The following is a 27,308-nucleotide window of genomic DNA, read 5'->3' as shown; positions in this document are numbered from 1 at the left end:
AGCAAAAAGTACTACAATTGACTCTCCCACAATGAAGGGGGTTACGCCTTGCAGTTACAGTAACAAAAACAAAAACAACACGTGACTTTGACGTTTTTCCAGCTGCTGCGGTTTGACTCCCGTTCTCCAACCGCTTTCCCTGCCGGGCGCTGAGCCGCCGGGATTCGGTCCCGCCTCCTTGCCCCGCCCCCCGCCCCTGTTCGGGCTGCTTCCCCCGCCCATCCGCAGAAAAGGAGAGGAGCGGCTCGGGGGCGGGGCCTCTCGCTGCGCTCTTCCTGCTTTCACTTCCCCGGGAGCCGCTCCTTTTCGCGCGCTGTCGTCTTCAGTCTAGTTTCAGTCTCGGCTTCCGGCGGCAGTCCGGGACCCTCGCCCTGGGCGTCTGGGGTGCGTGGTGAGTGCGGAGGACTGGGGTGGGGGGCCTCCTTGTCTGCCTCAGTCCGGCCCTGGGTGGAGTTGGGGGCGGGGAGGAGTTCTACGGCTTCCCCTCCCCCCTTTCAGTCGGCCCTCTCCCTTTCCCCTCTCCTCACTTTCCCTTTCCTCCGCACTTTCCTCTTCCTCCCTCTCACTTTCCTTTGATCTGCCTCTTTCCCTTCCCCTTCCCTCCCTCCTTCTCCCTCTCCCCGTCCCCCTCCCCGTTCCCTTTCTCTTCTCCCCTCCCGCCCTCCCCACCCCACCCCCGTACCCCCGTTTGGATGAATGGAAAGGAAGACAGTCAAACCGCGGCCATAAATTTGGAAGGTTAAGAAGGAGCTGGAAGTGAAGAAAGTTAAAAAGTTTTTCACAAGTTCCTCTCCAAGTGAGTACCAGAATGCTTCCGCTCTTCTCTTCCCGCCGCCGCACCCCAACATATCCGGGGCATAAAGAAAGCGTCACAGTTTGGGGGACCGATTCAGTTCAGTAGACGCGTATCAAACACCTTCCGTGTGCTGGACCCTTGGCCGTATAAAAACAAAATTGAAGTAGTCTGTGCCCTCACTTTCTTACGTTCTTAAAAAATCTTTTTAAAATTAATTTTTGCTGCTCTGTACTTGACAAATGCCATCAGATACGAGCGTGGTGGCTGGCCGTTAGAGTTTAGGGGTCCCGAGTTTCGGTACTGCTAAAGGGCTTCAAGCGTTCATTTTAAGTCCCACTACCAGTATGGTGAACCCTCAGGTGTTGGGGGGAGGGCTGCATTGAGCCCAGGCCGGAAAACTGAGATTGGGGCCGTGAGTAGCTGCTGCGCAGTCAGTCTGGATGAACGAGTAAGATCCAACCTCAAACACCGCCCCCCCCCCCCCAAAAAAAAAAAGAAATTAAGAATGATACAAATAGTTGGAGGAATATTCAGTGCTTATGGCTGGGCTTTGCCAGTATAATAAAAAAGTACAATACTACAAAAAATTTACAGATTTAGTGCTATGCCAGCCAGACTCTCAAAGGAATACTTTGTTTAGCTAGACGTATTAATTTGTAGAAACAAATGTTAGGGAACGTCATGGCATACAATGAAAAAAGGTAGCAAAAAGGTAATATCCATACCTCAATCTGTATTATAAAGTAGTGATCATCATCAAAACTACTCGAATGAATGAAAGAGCATTTATTAAGTACTTATATATATGCAGAGCACTGTGCTGAATACTGGGAAGAATTTGCTACTGGTTAATAAACAGCAAAGTAGATTCGTGGAACTGGCTAGACAAGGAAGAACCAGAATCATCTGAACTCAATAAACCTGAAAATATAAATTATCTGGGAGAAGAGTGTTCTGTAATTGTCTCAGTACACAAAAGGCTGTACATTCTTGTTTGCCAGTAGGTTTTTTTAGAGTTTATTTCCAACAGTTGTGTAACTGGAGAAAATCTTTCCTTTTGAAGTGAATTCCAAAGCCGTTAGGGAAATTAATACACATTTTGTACATCCAGAAAGGTGGTGTTGTAGATGGGCAGCAGGCAGACTTTAGTGAGATTTGAAGCTAAAATGAGAGATCTTAGGAAATATTAGTAAGTATTTTGGTATTTCAGATTAGGTTATGTTTGGCATGTAGAATATAAATTGGTACATTCACATTTGATTAAGCAATTACTGCAGATTTAGAGTTTTTCCATGATGTCAATGCCCAGCATGTGCCTTCTTCCTAGTAGGCTCTCAGTAAATGTTGAATTAAATAAGTTGTTTGCATATTTAGCACGGTTTTATGTCTTCCGGGGTCAGTGTGAGGTAGTAGTAGGAGCCCTGGCTTTGGAGTCAAAATACCTGAGTTTGAGATTTGCCCACCATTTACTAGCCATGTCACCTCAGGCAAGTCACTTTATATATCTGGGCCTCAGATTCCTTATTTGTAAAATTAGAGTTTAGATTGGATGATCTCCATCATCTTTTCCAGCTGTGATTCTGACCTTCCCTGTAGTCTTTCCAAGGTCTTGGTTCATCATTGTACTTGGATCCAGAGGGCTTTTGAGTAATCTCTGCCGGACCTGGCTAATAAGCTGATTTGGGATGGAAGAAACACATTTATCATTAATTCAGAATGGCAGATGATCCAGGAATTTTGCATGGCTGATTTTCTGGGTCTTTTTTCCAAACTAAAGGGTGAAAGGTTGGTTTCAGGAATTTAGAGAATTAGAAAGCTCTCCAAAATTCCGTATTCCAGTCAATCAGTAAACATTTATTAAGCACCTAATAAATCCCAGGGACTTTGCTAAGTGCTATAGATACAAAAAGAGGCAAAAGGTAGTCCCTGCCTTCAAGGAGGTTGCCATCTCATGGGGGCCACACCATGCAAACAGATAATACACAAAGTATCCTCTATACAGGATACATAGGAAGTAACAGAGAAAAGGCACTGGAATTAAGGAGAAGATGAAATTTTAGTTGGGACTTAAAGGAAGCAAGGGGAGTTCAGTAGTCAAGAGTGGAAGAGGAAGAGTGTTGTAGGCAGGGAGAACAGTCATAGGGAATGCCCGGAGCTGAGAGATGAAGTGTCCTATTCATGGTACAGCCAGGAGGCCAGTGTCACTGGAAAGAGTGGTCAGCAGTGTCACAGGTCAAGGAGAATGAGGATAGAGAAAAGGTCATTGGGTTTTGTGACTTTGGAGAGAGCAGTTTCTTGGAATGATATAGTCAGAAGCCAGATTCTAAAGGGTTAAGAGATTGACAGGAAAGTGTAGATGGCTTTTTCAAGGATTTTAGCCACAAAGGGCAGAAGAGATAGAGGATGGTAGTTCTGATGGAAGGATCAACATTCTACTTCTTCCATTTGTATGCCTTCCCTCTCATGAGAGTGCATGATTTTCAGGGCAGGGATTGTTAAGTTTTTCAACTCTTTATCTCCAATGCTGAGCAGAGGGCCTGGTCTTGTAAAAGATATTTAAAAATATTTGTTGAATTGGATTACATTTGTATTCAGAGGGCTTTTCTGCTGAAGCTCTGGGTGTGTGCTTGCATTGAATACACCTAGAAAGGATTAGTTATTGTCAAAAGTTAAATTGGAGCTGTTCACTAACTAAAAAGCAGAATTTAATATAAAACTAGGTTGTGGATTAGAGTTGGAAGAAAACACAGTTCATTGAGGTTGCCAGAGTGCGTAGAGTTGAAGTGATTTGTTCAAGGTCACACAGGCAGTAAGTGGTAGGGAGAGGATTTGAACCTGGGTCCTTTGGGCTCTTGACCCACCGTTTTTCTCACTGTACCACTGATTGTCTGGGAAAAGAATTAACTCCTTTCTAAAATGATGCATCCTTATGTAGGAAAGCCTTCTTGGACATGCTGACATCCCCACATATAGGGGCTATGTGTTGGAGGAGAGTGGGAGTAGGGGAGTGTCTTGAATGTTGTATTCCTTTCATAGTGATGCGCTGTGTCTGAATTCTCCTCTTGGATCAGCTTCTTGTGTTCACTGACTTCTCACGTCTGTAGGTGACATTGCTGATCCAATCCTAAGGAAGGCTGAAGAGAAAGCTCCAGGAACATAGAGTTGAAAGAGGGTTTGATCTCCTTTCAGAAAAAGACATCCTTTGTGAGTAAGCATGATTCCCAAAGGAGGGAAGGTTTTGCTCAGAACTACCCTGGGTTCAGAGAAACCTCTGATGGTGAAGAATAAAGATGATGACTGGGGACAGAAATCTCACTTGCAGAGAAGCATCGGCTCTGGGCAGGAACTCTTCCGCCAGCTCTTCAGGCAGCTGCGCTACCAAGATACTTCTGGGCCCCAAGAGGCCCTGGTCAGACTCCAGGAGCTTTGCCGATGGTGGCTGAGGCCAGACATCCACACGAAGGAAGAGATTCTGGAACGACTGGTGCTGGAGCAGTTCTTGACCATTCTGCCTGGGGACATTCGGACCTGGGTTCTGCTCCATCACCCAGAGAATGGGAAGGAGGCTGTGGCCCTTGTGAAAGGTGTTGAGAGACACTTCGATGAACAAGAAGAGGAGGTGAGAAGGGTAGCTAGGACCATGAGGAGGGGGTGAGGGGAGAAATTGGAGGGGGAGGTATGTGGCAGGGCTTACTTTCTCCGCTGCCATGTCTGGTACCATTTGTTTTTCTGTCAGGGCCTGAACCCTCAGGTCTTGAGAGTGTGAAGGGACTTGCCCCCTATTATGGAGATCCCCCTAACATCCCCCTAATAAAAAGATTTATTCTGTGAAGTCTGGATTCAGTCAAAGGGCCATACTTGAGGACCTAGAGGGCTATGGGTGTCCTTGAGGCTTCAGGTTCCCTACCTCTGCCATAGCAGAACCCCTAAACAGGCTTCTGTAGGAAATTGTCAGGCTTGTGGTGATGTACAAAATTGCCATTTTGTACTATTGGCTATTTTTTTAAAGTGTATACTGCACTAAATTCTAAATATTGTTTTCAAAATTGTCCTGTGTGCTTTTGTTTCCTTCTGAATTTCTTTCTGTTCCCTTCTGTTCATTTAAAAAAAAAGTTTTAATGGCCTTTTTTTTTTTTGCATCATAATTATTAACCACTCCCCTCCCCACCTTTTAAAAACCAAACGAATAACAGCAACAACAACAAAAACCCCTGATAACAAATAAGCTTAGTCAAGTAAAACAAACACACTAGTACACTTTACGTGTCCAAAAATGCCATAGTCCGTACCTGTGGGCCCCAGCCCCTTCACTTCCACCGAGGATTGGGGAAGAAGAGACTTGTTTTCTCCTAACTCTTCCTTGAGGTCAATCTTGGTCTTTGTAAATTTGCCACATTCATTTTCTCCTGTTTTGTGGTTCTTTCCATTTACTTTGGTTCTGCTTACTTCAAGTTAATTCAAGTAAATTCCTTTGTCTTTCTGTGCTTCTGTTTTTTACATCATGCTTTTTACAGAACAGTAACATTCCATCCCATTCATGTACCACAGTTTATTTAGCAAGATAAGTCTTTAACCTTTTTTGTATTGTGGACCTGTTTGGCAGTCTGGACCCTGCGGATCCTTTGCAAGTAGAGTTAAAAAGGAAATTAATTATATTGAAATATAGTTATCAAAATATTAAAATAAATTCATGGATCTCAAGTGAAGACTCTTTGGTTTAGATATTTCCCAATTGATGTGCATCTATTTTCTTTAGTTTTTTGCTACCACGAAAAGTTTTGCTATATCTTAATGTATATGGAGCCTTGTTTTTTTCTTTCTTATCAAAGACTTCCTTGGAGTATATGCTTAGCAGTAAGTCCTAGTATAGATTCACCTAGTTCTGCTTACTTCATTGTGGGTCATTTCTCAACTACCCAGGATTCTCTGAAATCATCTTTTTTGACATTGCTTATAGCACCATAATATTCCGTTACATTCATAGACCACAATTTGCTTAGGCATTCCCCAGTTGATTGGCGCCCTCTTTCTTTTTTCTTTGTAATTTGTACATTGCTCTCAGGGGTGGGGGAGGGGAATCACTTAACCTTTGTTTGCTTCCGTTTCTTCATCTGTAAAATGGAGTTGAAAATAGCACCTTCTAGGGTTGTTGTGAGGATCAGTTGAGATAATTATAAAGTGCTTTGCAGTGCTTAACACAGTATATAAATGTTAGCTGTTGTTATTACGTATCCAGATTATGAGAAATAGTAAGTTTTGCCCTTCTTTTCTACTGTAGTGTTTCCATTTTACCCTTACTTCGTTCTCCCTTCATACCCTCAGAAAAGAGCTAATCTATCCTTAGGTCCTTGGTCTTATTTAACTATCTCAATATCCTGTGGTGACATTCAAATTCTGAAAGGGACATTTATGTCTTCTCATTCTAATGCGTTAGCATTATATCATTTTACAGCCCCTTCCAGTTGCTCAAATAAATTTATCCTTCTAGGTTTCTCTTAACTCTTGTATTTGTACTTCAGAGTTCCTTAGCTCTAGTCTTTTTTTTTTCCATCAGAAATGCTTTTAAGTCTTTTCCATTAAAAGTATATCTTTCCCCTTTTACCCGCACCTCCCCTACCCCTTTTCCCCAGCTTTTCAGGGTATGTCATTCTTGTTTGTAAGCCTGTATCTTTTGCCTTGTGGAATAGTTTCTTTTAAAATCTCCTCTCGTTTATAAAAGATGTTGCCTAGTATTGTGTGATCCTGAATGTTGTCTCTTGCTACTTGAACTTCTTTCTGGCAGTATTTTTTATTTGACCTGGAAGCTCTGGATTTTTACCATGACATTTCTTGTGATTTCCTTTTGGGTTTTCTTTCAGGAAGTAGTTTATGGATTTTTTCTATATTTGCCCTTTGGTTCTGCTAACTCTGGGCAGTTTTCATTTATGATTCCTTGAAATAGTGTAATAGTGTCAAAGGTTTTGTTTTTAAATCATGACTTTCATGTCCATTGATTCTTAAATTATCTATCCTTAACTTGAAGAGTTTCAAGTTTCTCAGAGAGGAAGCCTGATCAATGCTGGAGTTGGCAAACTTTTTTTTATAAACGACCAGATAGTAAATATTTTGATTTTGCAGGCCAAGAGGCAAATTTGATAATATTAAATGTGTACTTATATAACAAACATAAACAATTTTTTATTGATGAATTCAGAATATAGTAATTGTATAATTTTTTCTAATATTGGTGTACTGATGTGAAGAATGGACTTCTGTTTTGGGGGGTAGGATTACATTTCACTTAATTGGGGTTTCAAGTTAGTGTTGCCTATCAAAATCCATTACAAATGTTTATCCATTAATGCTGACCTGTAATGAGATCTTACATATTTCATCTTTTATATTGTCTTCATACAGAGAGAGGTATTGTCAAATACTGATACCAGTCCTTGAGCATTGGCAGACATTTGTAGAATTCTCTTAGATTTGTCTCTTGAATTTCACCTTTTAGCAAGTTTTTAGGTTGCAGATTAATCACTTCTAATTGAAGGGTAGGTGGAAGCTCCTTAATTGAACAGTTAAGCTGATTTTGAAATACTGAAATTTCTTTTGCACTTGTAACCGAAGTCCAAAAAGCACTGCTGGAGCTGTCCTTTGAGTTCTGAAAATATCCCACTGCAAATTTGTGGAATGGTGATCTAGCTTGTTTTAACTTTTGAAAGTACTGGAGGTATATAAAACAGCTCGACATTACTTGTGATTCAAACAGTATTAGTTGGCTTGGAATTGACTTTACCTTGACTCTCCTGCAGTAAAAGTTTTTCATGTAAGTGCTGTTTTGCCTCGTAATTTTAGGCTGAATTCATTAAGAAACATTATCAGATCTGGGAGTGATCACTTTAATTTATAATGCTCCCAGTCTTAGTCTCTGTTACAGTTTCCCTTGTAGTTCGAAAATAGACGATATGTTAACAAATGAACTAATGGGTTCCAATACAGATTTATTTATGGATACTGAAATTTGAATTTCACATAATTTTCAGGAGAAATTAAAAAAAATTTTCCCAACCATTTAAAAATACAAAAACCATTCTTAGCTTGCTAGTCATGCAAAAAAAAACCTGAGGCCCAAGGGACGCTAGTGTATTCTTGCCTACTGGACTTGAATACAGGAAAATCTTGACTTAGAGCCCTGCCTCGAATACTAATTATATGAATCTTGATCTCTCTGGGCTTCAGTTTCTTCATTTGTAAAATGAGATGTTAGACTTGATCACCTGTAAGGTCTTTTCTAGTTCAAAATCTACAATCTTTTTTAATCTTTTTGGAGCGGGAAGGCAGGGCAATTGGGGTTAACTGACTTGCCCAAGGTCACACAGCTAGTAAGTGTGTCAAGAGTCTGAGGCTGGATTTGAACTCAGGACCTCCTGACTCCAGGGCTGGTGCTCTACTCACTGTGCCACCTCGCTGCCCCTCAAAATCTACAGTCTTGTCATAATTTAAGAACTGCTGTGACCAAAACAATTCATCCTCTGGTGACCTTCTGGTGATGGTTCTCTCTTGGGGAAGCTTCCTGGAAGAATAGACACTGTCTACTGCTGCGCCCAGACTGAAAACTTTTCCTACTTAGCAAGAGTTAAGAGACTCCCACCCTCTCCTTAGGAATTTAGTAGATTTGGACTTTCTTTTATTTGTCTTAAACTTGCCTTGTTCAGTTGCAGATTTGACTCCCTTGGGGAATTTTGTGTCCTCCAGGATAGCGTTCATTTTCTATGTTGTTTGTGATTTTAATAGGTTTTTACTTATCTGCTTGTATTTGCTTTTTAATTTAAAAGTTATTTTAAAAATTTGTCAAGCATTTTTTCCCCTTTCAACCTCCCTGTTCCCACCCCCAAAAAAGAAAAAGAAAAAACAAAACCCTAGTAACTAATATGCATAGTCTATAGCCCTTGCAGCCTTTTTACCCTGAAGGGTCATCTTTGTCCAAATAACCTAATACTGTGGACAATCCCTCCCTTCAAACATGCCTACAGCTTTACTACTTGTTTGAAAAATTCGATGCCTTGCTTTCCTCTTTGGCTCCTCTCTTGTTTCTCTTTTTACTCTAAAATTTATTTAATGGGTGGTCTATAAATCCATTTCTTTAACTCCCAGTTCCTTAAATATCTTAGAGCAGAGTTGATCCCTTTGACAGTCTGGTAAAGCAGAATAATGTTTTTAAATACGTAAAATACATAAGATTACAGTAGGAAACCAATCGTATTGAAACACACAATGAAATGTTGAAAAAGTGGACCCATGGTTTAGAACCATGGCCTACTAGCCACGGCATAGTGTCTATTCTCAATAAGGTTGGGACTAGATTTGTGATCTTATTGGTAAAGGGATTCCTTCTCCCAGTGCAGGCTGGCTCCTCTGCCACTTAAAGAGCTGCCTGGATTTAAAGTTCCCAACCTCTGCAGGAAGCAAACTTACAGGATGCAGCAGAGTAAGGGTACCTTGAACCAAGATAAGTAGGGAACCTCTGCTTAGAGCACTGAGAAGTTTGTGGGACTTGCCCTGGCCCACACAGCTGGCAAGCGTCAGAGGTGATATCTGAACCCAGCTGTTCCTGATAGTAAGGACAGTTTCCCATCAAATTGTCAAAACCAAGGGCTTAGATACCTTCTCTGTTAGTCTTTCCTTTTCTTCCTGTGTTTTCAGTACTTAAGCCTTACTACTCTGCTGCTCTTTCCCTCCTGATAACTTTCTCCCTCAGGAATTTCAGTTGCCCTCCCAGCTTCTGCTGTGACCTAGATGTATGTCAGTGGTAGCATTATTCTTGCAGTTAGTCAGCCTCCAAATTTTAGAAACATCTTTGACTTTTCCCCAATAATTGTCATAGCTGACATTTACCTAGGAATTATTACTCTGATCATATGAAGTAATTTTCCCTAACCTTCCTTTCCACCCTAGCGTATTACTTTTCTCTCTTTCCATTCTTTTAAGACCATCAAGACATAATAGAACCACTTTCCAGTCTTCTGTCTAATTAGGTTCTGTAAGTCCTGATGATCTGATGATATTAGCATTCAGAGGAGATGCATGTATCAACTCCTCATCTTAGAACATAAGGAGTTTATCATTATTTTGTCCCTTATCCATTCCTGCTTACCTTTTTTTTATTTCTTTTAGCTTTTGTTTGAACCTCAGAGTTTGTGCACAGCTCTGGTCTTTTCATCAGACATTCTTGGGAGTTTTTTAATCCATTAATTTAAAGATCCATTTATTTACTCTTTATAATTATACCCAGTTTAAGATTGTATTCAAAGTTCCCCTCTTCTTGATAGTGGTGACTGCTAAATTGTATGTGATCTTAGCTGTAGCTCTTCATTACTCGAACTTTCTGTCTGCTTTCAGTATTTTTTCTGTAACCTGGTAGAAGGTTTGGATTTTGGCTATTATGTTTCTGGGAGTTTTTCTTTTGAAAATTTTCATGATGTGATCAGTAGATTCTTTCTATTTCCAGTTTGTCCTCTGGTTCTAAGGGATCTGGGCAATTTTCTTTCAAAATTTTGTGAAATATGATGTCTGGGTTCTTTTTTGGTCATGGCTTTCAGGTAATCCAATTATTCCTAACTGTTTTTTCTCCTTGATCTGTTTTCCAGGCCAGTGGTTTTTGTTGTGAGATGCCCTACATTTTCTTCCTGTTTTTGGCCTTTTGACTTTAATTTTCCTTTTTGTCTCACAGAATCATTGACTTCTGTTTGGTTCATTCCAATTTTGGGGGAGTTTGTTGCTTTTGCTTTCTAATTCGTTCTTCTATAGCTCTTATTTTTTTCCTCTAGTGCTGTCATTTCATTTATAAAAACTTTTTTTACCCATTTAACTCTTTTTTTTCCGTTTTTTTTTTTTTTTTTTTTTTTTTTTTTGGCAGGGCAGTTGGGGTTAAGTGACTTGCCCAAGGTCACACGGCTAGTAGGGTGTCAAGTGTCTGAGGGCAGATTTGAACTCAGGTCCTCCTGACTCCAGGGCTGGTGCTCTACTCACTGCGCCACCTAGCTGCCCCTACCCATTTAACTCTTTATCACTTCTAGGGATACTAATTGGACTTGTGCCCAGGCTGCTTTTTTTTTTCTTTGAGAGTTTGCTTATTGCTGTTTTGGAGCCTTTTCTTTTTCTAGGTTTGTATCTTGGGCTTCCCTGTCATCATAATAGCTTCTTATGTTGGGGCTTCTGGAAGGAAGGTCTAGACTATTGCTGCTTTCTTGGGGTATTGAATGTTGTGTTGTTCTAGGATCTCAAGGCAGCTCAATCTCAGGACCCACAAAGTGCTTTCAAAAATGGTCTGATCCAGGGACAAAGTCTGATCATTCCCTGCTGGTCTGAGCTCTGCAAGTTCCTGACCTGGGTTTGGGTCCTGGAAACAGCAGACTGTTGTTGAACTCAGTGGGGCAGCTCTGCTGACTAAGAGGGACTGAACAGCCAGCTACCCGTTTGTGTGGGATTCTTGCCCTGGTTATTCCTCTGCAGATCTAAGGCTGGGCTAGAAGCTGGAACTGAAACCCCACTCTGCTGGAGTAGTCAGCCACACAGCTGCTGGTTACTTTTGGACTTTCTCTTCCCAAGTACACAGGCTAGGGTCTGGGATTGCTCCTTATTTTGGAATACCACCTCTGGGCGTTGGTCCCCTCCTCAGTGTACCCTGGACGTATGACCCAGTGCCGGGTGGTAAGGGACAGAAGTGCCAGTTAGCACCTGTTCCTGTACTCCAAATGAGGTTCCAGTACCCCAGTATGGTTCTGGGGCCTCTTTTTGCTCCAGTGCAGCATGTTCCTGGCTGGATCCTGTCCCCAGTGTCCTCAGGTTTTTCTGACCCCTTGTCAGTCTGGACTGGACAAATGACTCCCTGTGACTTTTTCTTTACTTTCACTGTCAGGGTCCTCTCTGGTCCATTTTCTAGATCTGCTTGGAAGAGTTGGGGATGGGCCCCTCACTGTATTTCTTCCTGTCATGCTGCTATCTTGGCTCTACCCCTCCAGGGCTCTTTCTACTGCACTATACTGTGCCTCAGTGTTGAACTAGATGAATTTGAAAATGCCTTCCACTTCCATTTATAATCCAATCTCACAGGGCTGTTGTGAGGAAAGCACTTGGTCATCCTTCAGGTGCTATAGAAGTTGGAGCTGATGTTATTCCCTAAGCGTGATTGATGCCTCTCATCTTTGTGATGTCTGGAATGTACTTTCCCCTCCTGGTTTTCTGAGTCTCATCCTTTCTGCCCTGTATTCCTCTGGGATGGTAGTTTCTTCTCTTAGATCCAGGTTCCTCTTTCCGTGATGATTAACTCACAGGCCTCATTGTATCTCCTTGTCTCTAGGTCTCAGCCGGAGCTCAGGTTCAAGATGTGTTGTGGATGGGGACTTCATCTCTGAGAGCAGCACAGGAATCTCTTCCTGTTCCATTGCTCAAGGATTGCTCCTCATACAGGCCCCACTGGGACTCTGCTCATGACACCGGGATGTTCCATCTCCAGGATCCCCCAGATGGTACTTGCTGTCCCTCACACTGGGGTCCCCCCTCTACTGAATTGGTGCTCTCGCCTTCTCCCCTTGGTAGCAGCCTCCTCTCACCTTGCACTGTACTAGACCTGCTCTGTCTTTCCTTTGCACTTCTTTCCGGCGTGTTTCTTTGAGAACAGTCTTGATCTAGAGAAAGTTCTAAGGTAAACATACCTGTATCTTTTTATCACCATGCCTTTTCAGCTTCCTGGGTATTTTATTTCAACTATGTTGGAGAGCCAGAATCATGCCAGAAGGCCTGGACTTGGATCTTGACACAGTCACCTATTACCTCTGTGCCTTTGGGGAAAATCTCTTAAGTTTTGGGGGCCTCAGTGTAAAAAGAAAGAATTAAAAGTATTTTTCTCTAAATCTTCTGGTTGTAAGTCCTGTGCACCAGTTTGGTTCAAAGGACTCAAGTTTGGGTTTGAGTCTGAGTCTCAGCTTTGCTAAACTAGTTGTGTTGGTCATTTTTTCTGCTTTCTGGGTTCGTTCCCACCCCCATCTACTGCCTTACCCCCATGGTATAGGGACCATTGCCATGCACATAGGGCAGAGTTAAGAGCTGATTCTGTTTCCTAATATCTGATTCTGAAACAGTTTAGACTTTGGGGAAAGGCTATTTTTGTTTCTCTTTGTGTCTGTTGAGCTGGGGTCATTAGTGGAGGGATGGGAGAGTTTCCTAGGCAGGGGTCTCCCTCATGCCTCTTTCTTTCTCTTTAGTTCCTCCAACTCCCCAATTATCTGCAGTTTCTCAAGAGGGAAGCACAGGAGATCAGGTGATGGCCATGTCTCTGGAAGCCAGGTTACAGGTAAATCTTAACTCTCTTTGTCTTTTCTGAGATTGTCACTGTAGCTCCTTCCTTTGTTCTGGGATTTCTCTGTCCACAGTAAGTAGCTTTCTGACATTTCAGCACTGGTTATCTCTTACAGGATCCTGAATCTTTCCTTCTGTGTCTCTTCCCTGCCTTAGAAACAGATATTGTCCCTCATGCCCTTTGGTGGATGGTGGGATTGTCCCTAAAGTAACAGAATTGGTTTGTTACAGAACTCTGTGAAATTTGAGGATGTGGCTATATGCTTCAGTAAGTCAGAATGGTCGTATCTCTCCTCTGCTCAGCGGGCCCTGTACAGGAGCGTGATGCTGGAGAATTATAGGAATTTGGCCTCTGTAGGTAAGACTCCTACTCTTCCTCATTCCCTGCCCAAAGCTGTCACAAATTGCTTAATGAGTGGTTCTCCCCTTATTACTTGGTAGTATTCAGAAGTCACATGGTCTGACTCCCCTTCACCAGGATTCCCAGGTAGGGCTTGTTCTGTTGGTCCCTTTGCAATGAAATAGGGATCTTTTTGGCTTGTTCTCCTGGAGACATTTCCTATAGAGGTTAATTCTGTGTGGCTGGAAAGTGTGTACAATATGTCATTCTTGCTCAGTACCCCCATTTTCTAATTCTCCTTTGTCTTTTTGTAGAAGGCATTTTTTTGTGGGGGCTCATAGTCTGTTAGATTTATCTAGGTGTTCCCAGTGCAAATTTTCCTACTCTTGAGAATTTTCAGTCTGCTCCCATCTGAGGAAAAAAGGATAACTGAGCTAGACTTTTCCCCCTGCTCTTTGGGAACATAGATCTCAGCTTCCCTTCCTGGCCCCCTTCATCTCCCTTGATGCCTTCCTCCCGTAGCCTTCCTGGGTATTTTCTTCCTTTCTCCTCAAGAATTGGGTTGAGGTGGAGCTCTGGGACAGAGTGATGCAGTTCCTTTCTTGATCTTCTTTCATTCCCTTCCCTTTGAGCAGCATGTCCGTTTCCCAAACCTGCACTGATTTCCAAGCTGGAGAAGGCTTCGTCGGACCTTCAGGAAGCCCTGGGTCTAAAAGGTCTGAGAAACACTTATGCAGGTGAGAAGGAAAACCTTTGGTTAACTTCTCTCACTGATTCTGCTCTCTTGCCTCTGAGGCATTGTGGCATGGTGAAAAGAGCACTGGACTTGCTGTTGAGACCTGACGATGGTTAGCTCTCTGAACCTGGATAAATCATTCCCTTTGAAGCTTGGTGTCTTCATCTCTCAAATGCTGTTTATACTATCTACCTTACTGGAGTGTTGTGGGCAAAGTACTGTTAAGGTTTCCAAAGTTCCATAGAAGTAAGAATTATTACTATCATTATTTATTGTGTTGAAGTCATCTGGAGGCTGGAAAATTAGAGGATTTATACTTTAGAAACATTTAATTAAACACAATTGAAGAGAGCTTTGAGGTTCTCACTCTTGTGGTAGTTGAGTGTGTTATCACCAAAGTAAGCGCATAGTGCTTCAGCCGTCAGCAGAAGATGGAACTTGGTACCTTCTCTGTTAGTTTTTTACCTGTTTGTATGGTAACTAAGGTCCAGATCATGTTTCTTAGCTCATATTATATTTAATATGGAGCAGTGGGTCCTCTTAGTCTGCCTCCAAGCTCCAGAAGCCGTGGTTTCAAATCTTTTCATTGTCACTCAACTGGTATATAATTTTGGTTAATTCTCAGTTTTCTAATGTGCCAGGAGGATGATAATCCTTGAACTCTTTATGCCTAAGAAATTGAGAAAATCAAACTGGTTCTATTTTTTAATTAATTTCATTCTGTATCTCCACTGATATTTTGTATAACTGCCTAAGTCATGTTTCTTTGTCACTGTGTTAAGCTCACAAAAGCTCAGTGTTCCTGAAAATCACTGTGCTATCTTTATGTCAAAGAAAGCTGTTATCTCTGTACCAATAGCCATCCTTGCAGGAATCAGGTGGGCACAACCAATCAGCACTCCCTAGCAACAAGGAAGACACTCTCATCCTTTCACTGGTAGAAGTTAGATGACTTGATCCTTCATCCTGTCTACATTTTCTTCTATTTATTTTTTTTACTTCCCTAAAATATAAGAAGTCTTGTAAGTCCCACCTTATGGTTTTTTTTGCTTACTGAGGAATTAGACCTGATTTGTTTGCAAACTGCTTGCCTTTGGCATTAAATCACTGTGCTCATATGTAGTGTCTCAGTTTAATTGCAACAGGTGGTAACCACAGCAGGACTGAGAGGGGCCCCAGCCTCCAGGGTGGCCTCTCTGAGGAACCCCCTGAGAGCTTTGGGTTGTATTTTAAATGAGGGAGTTCTTTGTGAGAAACTGTCCTGAAGGTCAGATTTCTCCTCTGTCTCAAATCCATCTGAGCTAAGGAAAGCCACTACCTTAGTAGGGAAGGATGTCTCTGGGAAATCTCTCTAAGGGAATAGGTGAGCCTCCTGCTAGTGGAGAAATCTCTGTAAGGGAAAATGGATTCCAGTAGTAGTAGCAAACTGATAGGTAACACTTTTCAGTGAGCAATGAGAAAAAAAAATCCTAGCCAGCAAATGTTTCTTTGTGTCTGACTTGTCCTTTTACCTATGTCTTGTACACTAGCCTTTTTCTGAGACCAGCTCAGCCAAAGGAGGAAGAGTGAAAACATTTTCTTTAGAAAGAAAGTCTCTGGTAGGCATCAGAACAACCTAGTACTGGCTAAGAAATAGAATGGAGAGTCAGTGGAATACATTGGGTACACAATACACAGCAGTAAGGAGCCACTGATGGATAGAGCGCTGGGCCAGGAGGGAGGGAGACTCATCTACCCGAGTTCAAATCTGGCCTCAGACACTAGCTGTGTGATCCTGGGCAAGTCACTTAACCCTATTTGCCTCAGTTTCCTCATCTGTAAAATGAAGTGGAGAAGGAAATGGCAAACCACTCCAGTACTTTGCCAAAGATGGGGTCACAAAGAGTCAGACATGACTGAAATGACTGAACAACAACAAACATGGTAGTAAATGACCATAGTAATCTAGTGTTTGATAAATACAAAAATCCTAAGTTTTTGGGAAAAGACTTCACTATTTGACAAAAGTTGCTGGGAAAACTGGAAAACAGTATAGTAGAAACTAAATATAGACCAACATCTCATACTGTATACCAAGATAGAGTCAAAATGGGTACGTGATTTAGACATAAAGGGGTGATACAATAAGAAAATAAAGAGAGCAAGGAATAGTTTACCTGTCAGAACTATGGAGAAGGGAAGCATTTATAACTAAATAAGAGAGAGAGCACTGTGGGGTGTAAAATAGATAATTTTGATTATATTAAAACTTTTTTACATAAACAAAACCAATGTAACCAAGAGTAAAAGGAAAACGAAAAAAAAATTTTTAGAGCAAGTTTCTCTGATAAAGGGCTCATTTTTCAACTACATAGAAATCCCAATTGATTAATGGTCAAAGGATATGAATAGGCAGAAGATACTTGCATGGGCTCAAAGGAGATTGGGCAGAGTAGGCCTCAGGGCCCTGAATCACTGAGCTGTGGTAGGTACCAGACTTCTCAACCCAAACTCCAAAGACAATGGAGCAGGTCAGTGGGAAAACTGCTGGATCTGAATGAGAGAAGAACAGTCTGGCCCCAGGCCCAGGGGCCATGGAGGTGGCATGGTGGCAGCAGCAGGAAATTCCAGCAGTTGCTTCCAGAGCTTCAGCAGCAGCTGCTTTCGGAGCCCCTGGCCCACATAGTGAGAGGAATCAAGCTGCACATCAGAGTGGGAGTGCAGGGAGCACTTTGCTGGCACAGAGGCAGTGTTCTCTTGCTTTGCCGTGCTTGGATCTGGGTTGTGGTCCTGGTTGGTGATTCTTGGGGGAGGAGGAACACTGGTGTGGCAGAGCTTGTGGTAGCTGTGGAGAGGGAGTCCTCCTGGTAGTTACACAGCAGAAAGGAGTGCTTGCACTCACAGACCAGAGCACAGGCCAGGAGAGGTGTATCATACCACTTCAGAATAGAAGTAGCTCTGAAAACAGAAGCACAAAACCCCTGAAGCTTGGAACAAAGCACGCTCTACTCTGAAAGCAGTCATACCTTGATCAAAAGCTCAAAAGTCAAGTAATTGGCTGGGGAAACGAGCAAGCAGCGTATAGAATCTTTTTTTGGTGACAAAGAAGATCAAAACATACAGCCAGAAGAAGTCAACAAAGTCAAAGCTCCTACATCAAAAGCCTCCAAGAAAAGTATAAATTGGTCTCAGGCCATGGAAGAGCTCAAAAAGGATTTGGAAAAGCAAGTCAGAGAAGTAGAGGAAAAATTGGGAAGAGAAATGAGAGTGATGCAAGAAAATTATGAAAAACAAGTCAATGATTTGCTAAAGGAGACCCTCCCCCCCCCAAAAAAATACTGAAGAAAATTACACCGTAAAAAAATAGACTAGCCCGGATGGCAAAAGATCTCCAAAAAGCCAGTGAGAAGAATGCCTTAAAAAGCAGGATTAGCCAAATGAAAAAGGTGGTCCAAAAGGCCACTGAAGAAAATACTACCTTCGAAATTAGATTGGAGCAAGTGGAAGCTAGTGACTTTATGAGAAATCAAGAAATTATAAAACAGAACCAAAGGAATGAAAAAAATGGAAGACAATGTGAAATATCTCATTGGAAAAAACCACTGACCTAGAGAATAGATCCAGGAGAGATAACTTAAAAATTATTGGACTACCTGAAAGCCTTGATCAAAAAAAGAGCCTAGACATCATCTTTCAAGAACTTATCAAGGAAAACTGTCCTGATATTCTGGAACCAGAGGGTAAAACAGAAATTGAAAGAATCTACCAATTGCTGCTTGAAAAAGATCCCAAAAAAGAAAACTGCTAGGAATATTGTAGCCAAATTCCAGAGTTCCCAGTCAAGGAGAAAATACTGGAAGCAGCCAGAAAGAAACAATTTGAGTATTGTGGAAACACAATCAGGATAATCCAAGATCTAGCAGCTTCTACATTAAGGGATCTAAAGGTTTGGAATATGATATTCTGGAGGTCAATGGAGCTAGGATTAAAACCAAGAATCACCTACCCAGCAAAACTGAGTATAATGCTCCAAGGCAAAATATGGATTTTCAATAAAGTAGAGGACTTTCAAGCATTCTTGATGAAAAGATTAGAGCTGAATAGAAAATCTGACTTTCAAAAAGAGAGCAAGGAATAGTTTACCTGTCAGAACTATGGAGAAGGGAAGCATTTATAACTAAATAAGAGAGAGCACTGTGGGGTGTAAAACAGATAATTTTGATTATATTAAAACATTTTTACATAAACAAAACCAATATAACCAAGAGCAAAGGGAAGAGGAGAAAGAAAGACTTTGTAAAGTCCCATTTATCAACTTTCCAGGTTCCTTGGGACCATCTGCTTGGAAAAAGTCATAAAATCATAGCCCTGTGGAAGAACTTGCTAAATATTGTAAAATTCCAAAATAATGAATTTTGAGAAAATTACTCAAGAGTTTTGAGAGAATTACTGAGAAAATGGGATCCCCTCTTCTATTACCAACACTTCTTGCAAAAGGAAGAGAGAAGTTTGTAGGATAGAAGTGATTTATATGCTGATTTGTGATTATGAAAATTATAGAATTATACCTGGAATAGCATATGTTGAAGTTACATCTTGAACAATGTAGTCTTAACAGACTTCAGTCTTAAAGACTTATTTTTGCCTTAAGGGATTAATATACAATACCTTAGCCAGTATTTTTGTGGTTTTTTTCCATAACATATTGACTATCTATGTTTTTGATAGTATATTCACCACATATGTAGAATTTTCTTCATTTCTCATGATGATCAAACTCTAGAAGAACAAAAGGATATTGAGTGATTTTTTTTAAGGCCTGGTAAACTTTTTATTGTTAACTGTAATTGCAGCAAAATGAAAGAAATAATAACATTAATATTTTCCACCTGGTTAATCCTGAGCCTGGTTGTGATACCCTGTGAATAATTGCATGATTGGCTATTCCACAAAAAGTTAATTGTTACTCTTACCTAACATCAAACAGAACTAAGGATGCTTTATCCTGTTATGCTTGTGTTAAATCATTTTTTACCCTCAGGCTTAGTCCTAGAGGAACAGTCTTAATGTTGCAATCATGCCCTTCCTTTTTCCTTTCATAGCACATTTTTATAATCCAGGCAGGTTAACTGTTAAGTTTTGTTGTTGACATACTAAATCTATTAACCGATTAATACTAAAACATCTGAGTTACTATAATAGGACTCAGGTAAAAAAAAATCTTATTTTTTAAATATTAAGTTGTGGGCAATTTCGTATTCTAAGCAACTAAGTAAATTGAATTCTTGGGTTTGCCACCCCTTGCTAATAGTGATGACATCTTCCTAAGGGGAGAATTAAGACAAACATGCAAAAATTTCCTAATAAGATAAATATTTCTTTTAGAAATTTTTTGTTTCTAATTAAAAGAAATAGTAAACTTTGAGAACAACAGGATTAGACTTTTCTCTAATAACTAGAATATATAAATGTATATAATTGGCTTCCAAATATTTTTAATGGAATAATAAATTTAAAACACTGGATCAAGGATTTTACATATAAAATTATATTAATAATTAAAGAAGTTTTAAATCATTTTTTCCTTAGTTGAAGAAACTGATAATTTAAAGAGACAACAGGACCCATTTTACAAGTCAGGCCCTTATAGGTTCTTTTTAAGTCTCTTTCTTCACTCTGTTGCTGGCAGCGTCTCTATCAGGTACAGGGTTTAGGTAAAGATAGAAACAGCAAATGGTATGTAATAACTGAAATTCTCTGAAATTTTACATGAATTATGGGTTCTTAATTTGATACTGTTCTTACAGCTTTATTGTTAATAAGACCAGAACCCATAAGGCTTGAGCCAATTTTTTCACCACATGAATACTTAGTAGTTATAAAAAACAAATTTTGAAGGTTATACTAAATTTTACTGGGTACTTTCTGCAAGTAACTTGGAACCAGAGAAGCCAATCTTTAAGGAGGAGCCCTATTAGCAGCTACACAGAGAATAAGACCTATTCCACAATGTTCAAAAGATGTTTCCAGGGACCACATATCTGGGACATCTGGGGCTTAAGATGAAATGTGCTGATTAAAAAAGGACAGTGGGGATGGGTTATTAGGATGCAGGGAGACTTGATATTTATTAGTCAAGATCATCACTGTATTACTTTGGCTGTTTGTTCATTGTGTTTGCTTGCTGAGTTTTATTGGTTACCTTGGTGACATGTAAATCTCTGCTCTCAAATTAGTCCATAGTGAACCTTCCAAGTAGTTTGAATCTTTCATTTGAAATTGAGAAGTTGGTTCAGGCCACAAGTGAGTCCAGCTTCTCTCTCCAGATTGAGGTAGATTCTTTAGCTTTTCTTACTGTGGCTCAGGGAGAAGTTTGTATTAGAATTAATCAGTCTTAAAAAAAAAAAAAAAAGAATTAATCAGTCTTGTTCATATATTAACCAGTCAGGAGAAATTGTGAAAAACCTACATAAGATCCAACAAGTTGTAGGAGAGACACAATTACTGCCCCCCTCCCCCCCTCCCCAAGCACTCCTTGCTGGAATCCTTATTCTTGGTTCACTTAGCTACAGGGCAGTGGCTTGTTAGACACCTTTGGTAAGTGGTCTCTTATTGCCCTCTGCCTTATAATCCTGTTTAGACTTTGTATTAGTTACTGGGTTAAAGCCTGTTCCAAACTTGAAGCAACAGAAAGGCTTATGTTAGTGTGCACTGCTGATACTATGTTAAAAATCTTACAGATTTATTTTGCAGATAAGTAATCCCCGGGAGACATGTTTCCCATAGGTCAAAGGGGGAATTGAGAAAATCAAATTGATTCTATTTTGTAATTAATTTCATTTTGTATCTCCACTGATATTTTGTGTAACTGCTTAAGTCATGTTTCTTTGTCTCTGAGTTAAGTTCAGTGTTCTGGAAAAAAACTGCTATCTTTATGTCAAAGAAACCTGTTATCTCTGTACCAATAGCCATCCTTGCAGGAATCAGGAGGGCACAACCAATCAGCATCCCCTAGCAACAAGGAAGACACTCATACTTTTCCAGCAGCAGACGTTAGATGACTTGATCCTACATCCTGCCTGCGTTTTCTTCTATTTATTTTTTTTACTTCCCTAAATTGTAAGAAGTCTTGTAAGTCTCACCTTGTGATCTTTTTGTTTACTGTGGGATTAGACCTAATTTGTTTGCAAACTGCAAGCCTTTGGCAATAAATAGCTTTGCTCAGGCTTAGTTTTTCAGTTCATTTGTGATGCCCAGAGATATTGTAAATTTTGTAAATCCTGAAGTGATCTTTGTAAATCCTAAAATGCTGAATCCTAAAATCCTGAAGTGATCTACAAATGGTCGTTTTTATTCTTATATTGTACCCTCAGTTATTATTTACCAACTCTTGGTTCTTCCTGTTCCCTATTTCCTGTATAGATTATACTTCTCCCACTTTGTTTCCTTCATATGGTCCCTCTCCACCAGAGTATAAGACTTGACTTGTTCTTTCCAATCTCCTTTTTCCCATTTTTAATATTTCCCCACCCTTTTCCACTGAATGAAAAAGCATTGGGCCCTTGGCCTAATGCAAAAAAAAACCAAAAAAAGTATTTACATAACTCTGGGTATATAAACAAATGCAAGAAGATCCCTGCTTGCTCTCAAGGAACTCATTCTAATGGAGGAGAAAACACATAGTGGAAGTTTTAGCTGCAAGTCATATGAAAAGGTCCTTAGGGTATAGTAGCTAATCAGATGGTAATACATCTTTTTTAATGTCCTTTGCATTAAGAAAACCATTTCAGTTTCTGATGTTGAGCTATTTGACAGTGTCAGGGACTTTAGTGATGAAAGCTTTTTTTCTTTTTTGAGTCTTCAATAGTTGTAGCTGCTGGAGAGGCCCCTACAAAGAAAGCTTTCAGATTATATTTCCATCAGATTTATCTTCCCTAAATTATTCTATAAATGACTTATATCCACTTGGAGTTTACGGTCATTTATGATGATTAGATTGTAAAGTCCTTGAGGGTAGGGACTATCTGTTGTCTCCTTTTGTATCCCCATCACTTAGTGTGGTGCCTGGCACATAGTAGTCCCTTAATGTTTATTGGATTGAACTGAATGTAAGATATGGAATGAATCTCATTTTTTACCATACTAGTATCTACTTTTTCCAATAGTTTTTATTGCATTATAAATTCCCTTCCAAAATATTTGTCCTTTGGTATCTTACCATGTTTTATGTTATCCATTGCCCATGGTGTCAAGCTCTTTTTTTATGTATTGTCTAAAAGCCAGAGAAGCTAGTCTTAGTTTTAGGAAGACCTGAGTTCAAGTCCTCCCTCTGACATATACTGGCTATGTGACCCATGGCAAGTGATTTAACTCAAAAAAGTTGCGGAGCTGTATTAGTAGAGGGAGTTTCTTCACCAGGAGTTCCTCACACCAATAAAATTATAAGTTCAGCCCTCCTCCTCCCCACAAAAAAAAAAAGCTGTGCACACTCAGAACATTTTTGTATCAGTTGATACTTTTTCCATCCCTTATTAGAATATGTGACAATTCTTGAATTTCCTTTTATCCTAGATGGTGAGCCCCATAATGAGGATGAGAAGTTGATTGTAAATCATGAAATTGCTAAAGAAGATTCTCTACTGTCATCTCTGGGGGGTCTCCAGCCCAGTGTTCCCGAGCAGCCTCATTTTGAAGAGTCTTACGAACACAAGAACAAGAGGGAGAAGCAGGGGGAAAATTCAGCTCTGGAGATAGTGAAGAAAAAGGAAAGAGATTTGAAGTACATGGAAGGCAAAGATGTAAAAGCCACTACAGAGGAGACAGATGAGAATTTTGAGAGACATTTAAGCTCCAACCCTATTAGTCATCAAAGAGTTCCCAAACTAGAGAAAGCCCACAAATGTGATGAGTGTAGCAAATATTTTAGACATAGTACAGACCTTTTTCAACATCAAAAAACTCATAGTGGAGAGAATTCCTTTAAACATAATGAGACTGAGAAAGCATTCAGTCATACTCTAGGACTTGATCAAACTCAGAGAATAAAGGGTGAACATACTCCCCATAAATGCAAAGATTGTGACAAATCCTTCAATCATCGCTCACATCTTGAACACCACCAAAGACTTCATACACGAGAGAGACCGTATAAATGTAAAGAGTGTGGGAAGACCTTCAGGTGGAGTTCAAACTTTGCGCGACATAGAAGAATTCATGCTGGACCAAAACTCTCTGAGTGCCAAGAATATGGAAAAGACTTCACTAGAATTTCCCAGTACATTATTCATCAGAGAGGTCACTTTGGGAAGAAATTCCACATAAATAATAGATACAGTAGAACTTTCAGGCACATCTCAGCATTTAACAAACATAGGAAAGTTCATGCTGGGGAGAAATGCTATAAGTGCAAAGAATGTGGGAAAACTTTTACAAGAAACAGAACCCTTATTGATCACCAGAGAATTCACACTGGGGAGAAACCCTATAAATGCAAAGAGTGTGGGAAAACTTTTACAAGAAACAAAACCCTTCTTGATCATCAGAGAATTCACACTGGGGAGAAACCCTATAGATGTAAAGACTGTGGGAAAACTTTTACAAGAAACAGGAGTCTTGTTGAACATGAGAGAATTCACACTGGGGAGAGACCCTATGAATGTAGTAAGTGTGGGAAAGCCTTTAATCGTAAGTCATACCTTTTTCTTCATGAGAGAACTCATAACCAAAAGAAACCTTATAAATGCAACATTTGTGGGAAAGACTTTAGGTGGGGCTCAGGCTTTGCTCGACATCGAAGAAGCCATACTGAGGAGGACTATGATGAAGGTAATGAGCAAAGGAGAATTTTTCATCATAGATCTGATGTTCATCAGCAGAAAATTCATACTGAAAAGAAGTCTCATATCTGTCATGAATGTGGGAAAGCTTTCACTCGGAAAAGAACTCTTACTGATCATCAGAGAATTCACACTGGAGAGAAACCCTTTAAGTGCAGTCAGTGTGGAAAAGCTTTCAGTTGTAAGCCATACCTTATTGTACATCAGAGGACTCATACCTTTAAAACTCATCAGAGAAATTGCATTGTGAAGAATTGCTATAAATGTAATCAATGTGGAAAAACCTTTTCTCAGAAGTCATCGTTTATTATACATCAGAGACATCATAATGGAGAACAACCGTATAAATGTAGTGTCTGTGGGAAAGGCTTCAGGTGGAAGTCAAACTTCACTCAACATCAGAGAAGTCACATTGGGATGAGGCATTATCAATGTCAAGAATGTGGTAAAATCTTCGGCCAGAAAGAGAGACTAATTGATCACCAGATGATTCATAGTGGGGAGAAACACTCTGAAGATCAGCAGAGCATCAAAACCTTCAGTAAGAATACCAGACTTACTGAGCATCAACAAAGACGTGATTGTGAAAAACCTTTTAAATGTAATAAATGTGGGCAGTCCTTCAGCTGTGCCTCAGTCCTTAGCTTACATTGGAAAATACACACGGGAGAGAAAACCTATGAAAATGATAGTACGAAAACTTTTTTCCAGGACTCGAGTCTTCCCTCACATCAAAAGTTCAATATTAGTGAGAAAGTCTATAAATGTAGCATGTGTGAAAAAGCCTTTCCTAAGAAATCCCAGCTTCTTATGCATGACAGATTTCATACCCGAGAGAGACCCTATAGATGCAATAAATGTGGGAAAAAGTTCAGATGGAGCTCAAACTTATCTCGACACCAAAAAAGCCACTCTGCAGAGTAAATTGTAACATTAAGGATTTTGTAGTTCTTGTAGCCATTGCTCCAAAAGGCAACTTTGTTGAGATCTCAGCTTTGTCATCGATGATTCTGGGGAGGGAGGATTGATGATTGATTTTCTTTTCTGATGGGCATTTTCCCATCACACTCATGGACAGGCTCAAGAATTCGCTATGTGTATCAGGAAACTTGTCCCAGGAGCAATGTTTGTGAAAATTGTAGGGGAGAGATTTTAAGTCTGTTTTTAATTGAAGCAAATCATAAGAGGTAATATAACTAGCATCAGGAACATTTGTCTTCCATCCTCCCTTTTTGACACTAGCTGTGTAACACTGGGCAAGTCGCTTAGACTTTGTAAAGGCAACCCTATTACTATCTAATTGATTATTGCATTTTTCACACTGAGAATATCTGAAAGCTCACTACTAATGCTTATCTACAAAGTGATCTATGGGTCAGTGCAAGGAATTACAAAATCCAAAGTGGGGGCGGGGTGGGTAGGCTGTAGGGTGGGGCAAGGTGTGTGGGGGTGTATAGATTGTTCAGGCAAGAAGGAGAGGGGACTCGGTGGAGAGGGTATTGAATTGGTTTCCCTACAAACAATGTTTTTTGGCATAGAGAAGTCTGAATTTGTATGAGGGGAGATTTAAGGTTTTTTGGGGGGGGCGTGGTGAGGGGAGTGAGGTCAAGATAGGCATGAGGGGGTGACTCTGTCTCTTATTGATACTCCGGTCCTACTTTTTTGGTTATCAAAAATACAATTTAATATTTAAAGACTGGGTTTGATGGCAGAGAGTACCACCACCTTTCTTTGGCTTGGCATTCTTATTTTCTGACCCTTGCCCCACCTGATGCCTTTTTTAAAATAATTTCATTATTAGCATTGAGCTTCAGCCTTACAATGCTGTTGTTCATAGTTTTGACTTAGGAAATTACTACTGACTGCTGTGTTTCCTTAGACAGATTCAGGCCTTCCCATCTGAGTCATTTCATGGAGTTAGAAGATAGTGCTAGCAAAGTTTGTATTCTTATATGGGCCAGTTGTATTAAATGATTTTCAATTGTTATATTTTCACTGTATTATCATTCAACATTGGCATTTGTTAAGATTAAATTTGTAAACAGAAGCCATCTTTGATTTATTTTCAAGAGTCTTCCACTTTCTTCTTTTTGGTGTTAGACACACACCTTTTTTCCTATGCCCTGTCACAGATTTCTCCATAACCATCTCTTATTTATATGTTATTCACCACTGAGGTTTAAATGCACATATATGTGAATGAAGTGTATAGAGAATGAAGAATGAAGTGTATATAGAAGTAAAAAATTAATATGGGGGGAAATGTATTAATCAGAAACATATTAGGAAAATTGAGACATTTTCTGTTGTATATATTACATGAAAGCTAAATTACCAGCAGCGTGCATATTAAGCAACCAAAACATTGGTGCAGCTTCTAATCTAGTAATAGACATTTTATAGCCCCTTTTAAAAATTTTGTTTTATAGGAGAGTATAAGAATGTAACAACATGCCATGGAAGTGTTAAAACCCTGTCTCCTTCCATGTAAGGCTGTTTGACCTGTAAAGACTGTTTCTCATCAGATCATATGTATGGGATCTAATCTATGAGCCCTCAGGCATCTTCTTCCTCTTCTTGACCCCAAAATAGTCCCAGTAAGCTGTTGTGTGATGTGTTTTCAGGCCCTTATGGAGACTTAACTTTCCAGAAGCCACTGCAACCTCTTGCCATTCTTTCTAGCATTAACTGCACCCTAAATTCATTCCCACCACCACCACTACTACCACCAACCTGGTCTTGGAGAGGGAATCGATACTAACCATTCTCCACACTGCTACCTCCTGACTTCCTCTCTATGGCTCTCTGTCACCAGCCTCACCCTGTCCCTTCTCCTAACTTTGAAGTTCACTATCCGAACAGACCCCAGTAGTGATCTGGTGGTTGTTATCTATAGCTCCCAGATCATTCTTCACCCCTTTTGCATTCAGTTCCTGGTTCAAAGCCTTCCTCTCCTGAGATCCTAGGGGACTTCAACATACATGTTAAATTTTCTTTTAAACATCCCGGCCTTCCTGTCTCCTCAATTCATATGACTACTGCTCTACCTTGGCCACTGAACAGGACAGCCACACCCTTTATCTTACATCATCTACAGGTGTTTCTTTTCTAAAAGATGAGTAATTGCATCTTTGTGTCATTTTAGTCCCTTTGCCTCTCAGTAGTCTCCTGACCTGCCCTGGCTTCACTTTCCTTCCTTCTCTATCTGTAGTTAACCAGCCCAACACTATAGTCTTCTGTTCCTGTATGCCTTGCCGTTTTGATCATGCCTTGCCAAATTCCAAA

At 40.3% G+C, this 27,308-nt stretch overlaps 1 protein-coding gene across 3 annotated transcripts; it reads left to right on the top strand.

The window, feature by feature from the left end:
* The first annotated feature begins 266 nt into the window (after positions 1-266).
* LOC118831577 (zinc finger protein 420-like) lies at positions 267-26,085 on the top strand. Of its 3 annotated transcripts, XM_036738966.1 has the most exons (8): positions 299-391; positions 709-796; positions 3,901-4,415; positions 12,135-12,303; positions 13,039-13,127; positions 13,364-13,490; positions 14,108-14,209; positions 22,759-25,424. In XM_036738966.1, the coding sequence occupies exons 3-8, from the start codon at positions 4,011-4,013 to the stop codon at positions 24,945-24,947; spliced, it is 3,081 nt and encodes a 1,026-aa protein (XP_036594861.1). In that variant the 5' UTR covers positions 299-391; positions 709-796; positions 3,901-4,010; the 3' UTR covers positions 24,948-25,424. The 3 variants fall into 3 exon arrangements, with proteins under 3 accessions (XP_036594860.1, XP_036594861.1, XP_036594862.1); XM_036738965.1 differs by lacking the exon at positions 709-796 and having other exon boundaries at positions 267-391; positions 22,759-26,085; XM_036738967.1 differs by lacking the exons at positions 709-796; positions 14,108-14,209.
* Positions 26,086-27,308: the final 1,223 nt, after the last annotated feature.

The sequence above is a fragment of the Trichosurus vulpecula genome, chromosome 9 (genome assembly GCF_011100635.1).
Source record: "Trichosurus vulpecula isolate mTriVul1 chromosome 9, mTriVul1.pri, whole genome shotgun sequence".
NCBI lineage: Eukaryota > Metazoa > Chordata > Mammalia > Diprotodontia > Phalangeridae > Trichosurus > Trichosurus vulpecula.
Note: the sequence above shows the minus strand (reverse complement) of the source record. Positions and strands in the feature narration are given on the sequence as shown.